Source organism: Habropoda laboriosa, unplaced genomic scaffold (genome assembly GCF_001263275.1).
Source record: "Habropoda laboriosa isolate 0110345459 unplaced genomic scaffold, ASM126327v1 scaffold40, whole genome shotgun sequence".
Taxonomy (NCBI): domain Eukaryota; kingdom Metazoa; phylum Arthropoda; class Insecta; order Hymenoptera; family Apidae; genus Habropoda; species Habropoda laboriosa.
Window position 1 is genome coordinate 7741253 of NW_017100231.1, and position 7053 is coordinate 7748305.

Here is a 7053-nt window from a genome sequence, read left to right on the forward strand (position 1 = left end):
TTTCTCTAATAAAATATAATAAAATATTGAAAAAATATTTCTTATTACAACCTAACCTAAAAATACATTGAAAAGAAATGTTTGTCAAGCAAACATGAATCAAAAATATTCACAATTACACTTTATTACCTTCGTATTATTCATATTTTATGACTTTTACTTCGACTTATCGATAACAGCGTATTGTCACGCAAAGTACAATGCACATGTGTGCCCCTTCAGAAGCCTTTTATACTCTCTATAGAGATAAGAAATTCCCCGGTGGCTATTTGAATAAAATACCTTGCCAAAATTCACCCTCGTTCGTTCTATGTTATCTTATTCGTTGACCAGTGCAAGTAGACCGACGTCGATCGTTTTTAGCATGCTGCTCGCGTGATCGCAGAAATGGGCCTGACCTAGCTGATTTATTAATACGGACACTTAATCGAACTGACGACCTGAATTCGCGGCCTTGCCTTGGCTGCGTACACTCGCGAGAAAATTAATAAATTTCAGGAGAAAAATAGATTTTGAACAGTGTAATATTTCATGTCTTCGTAATAAATCAAAATTTATATTGCAAAATGATGGATTTATCGTTCTCGTGAACGAGGTTAGAAAATAAGAATTATACTTACATTTTATTCTCGTAATTATGGAACTAAATTAATAAACCAAATATATATTATCGTATTTGTAACTATTTATAATATGTAGAAGTTCATGAAACATTCTATTTTGCTGTGAATGTTTATTCGACCATAAGTATAACGTATAATTTTTAAAATTACATATGGAATTCTCCTAACCTAAAAAATCGAATAAAGTTTTAGTATTGTCAACATTTTTTAAAGTTTAATTACGAAAAAATTATCAAGAGACTGCAATTTTAAAGTGTTCTCTCATTTTTTTCAGGTCCACGCAAAACACGAGGAGAAGACAGAGAGCAAATCAGTGTACAGAGAGTACAACCGCGAGTTCCTGCTGCCTAAGGGAACCAATCCGGAGAGCATTAAGTCCTCGTTGAGCAAGGATGGCGTGCTCACCGTCGAGGCGCCACTTCCAGCGATTGGCTCGGGCGAGAAGCTCATCCCAATCGCGCACCAATAAATACCCAATATCGACTGAATGAATACACGAGACGAGATAAAAATGATTTTTGAAATCTCCATCGATAATTCCAGCATTCGTGTGTTCGTGTCAGATCGCTACCTTCCCCTTCTTCCCTCCTCCATCAGTTCCCGTAAGTCCTCTTCTTTCTTTTACTTTATTCTTTTTTGTTTTTCTTCCTTTTTCCCCACTTTTTGTTTTCTCTCAACTCCGACACTGTGAACTTTCCTATTTCCCTTGGATACCTACTTTCCTACCTTATCGACTCGTAAATTGTTCAATTTTTTTTTCTTTTCTGATCGTGTCTACATTCAACGTTGAAATTTGCAGACAAAATAATAAATGTAGAATGAAGTATTGGTTGAAAAACGAGGTTCACAGGGAGCAGAAGTTCCCGCGTGGGAATTTTGAATTGTAGAATCTTGCGACCAAGTGAAATCGAGCCTTCGCAGTCTTGTGCAAGATGGCAAAAGAAAAACGTGTCCGAACACTATTCTCTTTCCTTGAAAAGAAAATTAATACGACGTTCGTTCGTTCGTTCGTTCGTTGATCGTCTTGACGAAAATTGACTCCGGTTAGAGACGAATAAAACGTTTAATTACATCGAATACCAAGACGCTTCGATCCCTTTAAGGAATTGGTATACCATTGATATACATCGATTTTGTATACATTTCTAACGAAAGTTGAATTTTTTTTTGGTTTTTTAATAATTGAATTCAGTGTGGAGGGGTTTTTTAGTATATAAGAAACAATAATCGAATATGTCAATAAAATACGTCATTTATTCGGAGAGTCGTAGGATATCGCGAGAAACGTTCGACGTCCATCTGATAAACCGCCTACTTTTGTATAAAAAAAAAAAAGAAGAGAAAAAAAACTGTGTAGGTATTTGATATGCGGTGTTTCTTTCTTTTCGATTAGCTTTGTCGCTTTGATACACATACACACATTACGAGTTTTTACAATTGTTATTAGCCGATGGTAACCGGCACGGAATCGATTTATAAAATCACTTTTTCGAAGACTATAACCTCTCGTTACGGTCAACGAATGTGACGGTAGGAAATCAAAGATGTTTGATAAATTATTATTATTATTCTTCCTTTTTGGTACTGACCAGCTTTTTCGACGCTTTGATATGATGATATATATACATATATGTCTGTGTATGTACTTCCTTTTTAGAAGTAACACACTTTTCTCAAAAACACGCATTGCCTTTGACAAATAAAAAGTAATTTAAATTGTATTTCTTGGTATTGTAGATCGGTCGTTCTCGTGAAGCGACACGATGAGTGACGACAAATCGTCGCGGGGTTTGTCTAGAAAAAATTCAACGCGATCATGTGTGAAACGATAACTTATGTATGTGTTAGTTTTTAGGTGTACTACTTTAAAAGACTATAACACGAAGATGCTTAGAATATGTTAAGCATTGTAATGATTATTATTACAATTATTATTATTATTTATGAATATTTTACTATTATCGAGATATGTATGATGTTTAAAAGAAAAGGTAATGCGAACAATGTGGAAGTTTAAATAAACTTTAAAGGTAACCGATCGGTCTAATTTCTTTTACCATTCTTTAGAATAGCAGAGTATATTTAAAGAAAAAAGATTATTTATAAATAAACAAAAATCAGCTAACAGGTTATCATCACAGTTTATTAATTTCGAAATCTTTATTAACAAAATATTTTATTCTTCTTATATACATTCATACAGAGTTTATCTTAAACGATTATAAAATTGTTACATCAAACGCGACTGCATTTTTCAAAATAACATCACCATAAAAATTTATACAACAAATAACGTATGTGTGTACTCGAACATTGCCTCAATTCGCGCGCATTGAATCGAATTTAAATAACAAATCGAATCACGTGTTTATATATAATACGCATCCATAAATGCACGACAATAAATAAATTTCGTTTTAATGCAATTCATTGTTCGCAGAAGCAGTGATTCCCAAAGCGAATCTCTCTCTCTCTTATATTTAAATTGTAAATTACTTACATTTATTGCGCGGATATACATATATAAAACGTTGAGTTTGAGAATCACCACGTGAACAATTTGCACGATCTAAACCAAATTTCCTGATACAAATGTATACATTACAAATAAATTCTTCAATCAATTCGGTCACTTTGTTTTGTATCTGGGCTCGTATAAAAAATATATGATGGTAACGTGCAATATACAGTTTAAAAATAATTATATATACACTGCAGAGAATCTCACGAATTTCTTTTCCTTTTCCTTCGATTCTTTTTTTACAAACAGGTGGCACGTTATCCTTGAACAGGAGAGATAGATATTATTTTAATATTTGGATTGGACTACATAAATATCAATGGGAGAAATCTAACCCTTAAACTACGCGTTACTGTTTTGGTATATATTATATTGATTAGGATATTGGTTAGTCAAAAGGTGATAAAAAGCACCGATGTGATATATTAACAATAAATACCGTATAAAAAGGACTATAGGCGAGACTTAAAAACGAATTTTGACTATTCGCCAATTCAAATAGGAATTCAATTTCACTTACAAACGAACCTCTTCGTGATAATCAATCGAAATTTTAATTCCAAGAATAATATCACTTATAAATAGAATTATTATAAAAATCTAAACGCATTTTTGAAAAGGTTCTTTCATCGGACGATATTCCATTCCATCGTAAAAATCCGTATCAAAGTCTTCTTTGCATAGGAAATCTATTGTTCGTTACGAGACTATAATTATAAACTAGGAATTTCCGCTGAAAATAGAGGTGCATCCGAAGCGGTGAACGTGGGTGATTTCCCTTCTCTAGCGATACGCAGTGCTTGATGGATAGAAACAGTATCCAATTCCTTTTGATTAGGCGTCTCATTATCCAAACAAATATCTGCAGCTCTCTTCCCAAATGGTACCAATACTTTTACTCTATAATCAACGATCGTCGACACAGGGTTGCCTGTTAATCTCAAATTCTCCAAACAAGGAAGATGACCAATGTGCATTACCTCCTCGATCTTCTCTATGCGATTGCAACTCACGTCCAAACCTTCCAATGAATACAGTTTTGAGAAACTTGCCAATGACGTTAATTTGTTCTGGGACAGGTCGATGTACACGATATAACCGAGTTTCGTATGCAAATCATCGGGCAGAGTTGTGAAATTGTTCGACGCCAGGTATAATTCGGACAGTCGAGGTAGCTTAGTGACGTTGGGGATTTCAGAGAGCAGGTTATTGTTCAACGTTAAGCATTCTATGTGCGGTAACAGTTTGATTGCCTCGTCTATAGTCTGTATTCGATTATCACTGAGGTCTAGATGAGTTACTTTTAACCAGATGTGAGAATCGTTAGCATTCTCAATATTTTTGTGCACTTCCTCACACATAGCTAGTTCGACGATGTTCCTGAGCTTTGTATTGTTCACTTTTAAACATTTTACAGTGTCTCTGAGGTTACCCATGTGGTATATCTTATCTACCGGATAGTGATCAATGGTCAGCTCTTCTATATTTCTGAAACTTGATAGTTCAATGGATAGTGCTGAGGAGTATATGTTGCTGGTTTTGTAGGGCTCTAAGCTTCCTTCAATTATGAGGCCAGTTAGATGAGAATTGAAATCCAAGACATGACTAAAGTAGTACTTTTTGTCAAGGACTTCCAATGATGGACAAGGTTGTTTCAATCTTTCACTGATTGCATATAACTGAAAGGAAATGACTGCATTATAGTCTGCTTGAATGTGTAACAGTGATAGTAATAGAAATATGAATGTACAATGGGAACCCCGTTATGTAAAATAATGCAGGATTCATTGTATTAAAATACATATTCACCTGAACTGGATTGAACTTATATGTCTTAGACTTTTGCAATAAGTTGTTGCCCTCTGTAAAAAATTCTAAAGCCATGCTCTGTATTAGGAAAAATATATCATATATATGCATATCCAGAAATACAGCCAGTTCCCTAGGCATTGCTTTTTTCAAATAGTTGTACACTTCATTTAGATAAACTTCTAAGCTCAGTCTACGCTTCTCTACAAAAGCTTCACATTTATTCCCAATAAGTTTCTTTGGTGGCAATATATCCTTTTTAACAAAATTCTCGGTGACAAGTTTGTCATGAAGCTCTACAAAATCATTGTACCTGCAAACAAATAACAACTATAATAAATTGTTCAACTTTAAAATTAAATATAAGTGTATGACATAATAAAAAAATGATCAAAAAACAAAATAAATTTTATTTAACTGCAAAATACTCTAAAATAAATCATTAATCACAACAAACATGTTTATCGATTTTCTGTTACAAGATAAATTTCGGACGATATAAAAATAGGTCATTATTTATTTAATTACCAAAATCAGCAAAAATTCTTGGTATTAAACCATGTTATAACACAGCACAAACAAAATATTTGATATAACATTTCTCTAATCGAACAGAAAAATACTGCACAGGGTAAAATTAAGCAAACATTTGAATTCCATGGAAATCGCAAACAGAGATGATAAAAAAGAACTATACGTCACATAGAATAAGAACGATAAGCGCTTACCTGTGCTTGACGGTCCACTTGATCGAAGAGATCCTAACCTCGATGCAGTAATATGTGACACCGTCGACGGTGTCCACCGACGGTATTTCGATGTGCATATTTTCCTGATTTAATAAAAAACACGCCATCCTTTCGACGTTTCGGTGATCGACGAGCACGAACGTGGCAACAGTTGTCACTGGGCCGTCGATTGGGCCGAGAGGTTATCCTGAATCGAGGCGAGAGCTGACAATATCAACTATTTTGCATCAGAGGGAGGGACGTCTGTTATCTGTCCAGTGCATTGTACTCTCCGCCGAGAACCTACCGCGCTGCTTTTTTCACTAGTCCTTCACTCAGAATGCGAGACAAGTTTACGAGACAAACGAACATCTTTAACAGTAGCCTTCACGAAGGAAACGTCTACTGTGCTTCCACCTTGCGATTAAATTAAGCACTGATCCGAGACAGCATGTATATGCTTTGCAATTATTACACAGGTTCTCAAGTTCTCGATTTCAATTTATACGTCTAACCCTTTTCTTACCTGGTTAGAATTGGTACTACTTACAAATCTAAATTGTGTATATTGAGACATTTTTATTATTCCATAACCAAAAAGAAAGAATCAGTCTTTTCTTTGCTAGTCAATAGAATAATACTTTTCTTTTTCTCAGTATACAAAGATTGTCATTGTTATTATTCATTTTCTAGATTTCAAAACTTTATACGGAGATTGACACTGTCATAATGATAGAGCAAGAAAGTGTTGTTAAAATGAAATAGAACCGTGTCAAATAATGTCTTATCGTATTGATACTTACTATATCAGCAATATATGTACATATATGCAATTATCAATAAATTAGCGTTTGTATTAACAAGAAAGAAATGCCAACGAGTGATTTGCATTTAAAATAAGCTTTGGACAGTATTTAAATCGACTCTGGTTTGTGTAACATAAAATTAAGTGCCATGTTTCGTGCGTCTGATGATTAATAGCGAAGTTGATAATTAGTCATATTTCTGATAACCTATTTAATATTCACCGACAATTAAATATTCACTGACATTATTGCCGTCAAAGCTGCATATACATACGAGAAAGTTAAATTTGTAACAAAGGAATGTCTTGCATATTATATATTAATTATTACACCATCTTGCGAATAAAGAAATCGAACGTTTATAAACATGTACTTTATATAGCCGTGTTTCATAACTGGTTTGGGAAATCAGGTTTCACGTGTACTTGCTCACGTGACATATTAATTCATAATAGGATTCATAAAGATTCGTAGATCTAAAAGATCGCCCCGTTTCCTCTTAGTGGCAGGTCGTGTTGCTATCAAATGGACGAACGCGCCCATTCACGGAGGATCTCATTGGCGAC

General features: G+C 34.2%; 2 protein-coding genes across 6 annotated transcripts in view; one reads left to right on the plus strand and one right to left on the minus strand.

Annotated features, from left to right (window-relative positions):
• Positions 1-1958, plus strand: part of LOC108571627 (heat shock protein beta-1) — a 34488-nt gene extending 32530 nt beyond the window's left edge. For all 5 annotated transcript variants that reach the window (XM_017933709.1, XM_017933706.1, XM_017933707.1 and 2 more), the window contains one exon: positions 898-1958. In XM_017933709.1, the coding sequence (XP_017789198.1) occupies positions 898-1092 (195 nt within the window). In that variant the 3' untranslated portion in view covers positions 1093-1958. The remainder of the gene's footprint in view (positions 1-897) is intronic.
• Positions 1959-3857: 1899 nt separating this feature from the next.
• On the minus strand, positions 3858-6067 carry LOC108571568 (nischarin). The gene is made up of 3 exons (XM_017933638.1): positions 5682-6067; positions 4954-5266; positions 3858-4823 (listed from the first exon to the last, which is right to left on the minus strand). Exons 1-3 carry the CDS (start codon positions 5807-5809, stop codon positions 3858-3860), a joined length of 1407 nt encoding a protein of 468 aa, XP_017789127.1. The 5' UTR covers positions 5810-6067.
• Between the last annotated feature and the right edge of the window lie 986 nt (positions 6068-7053).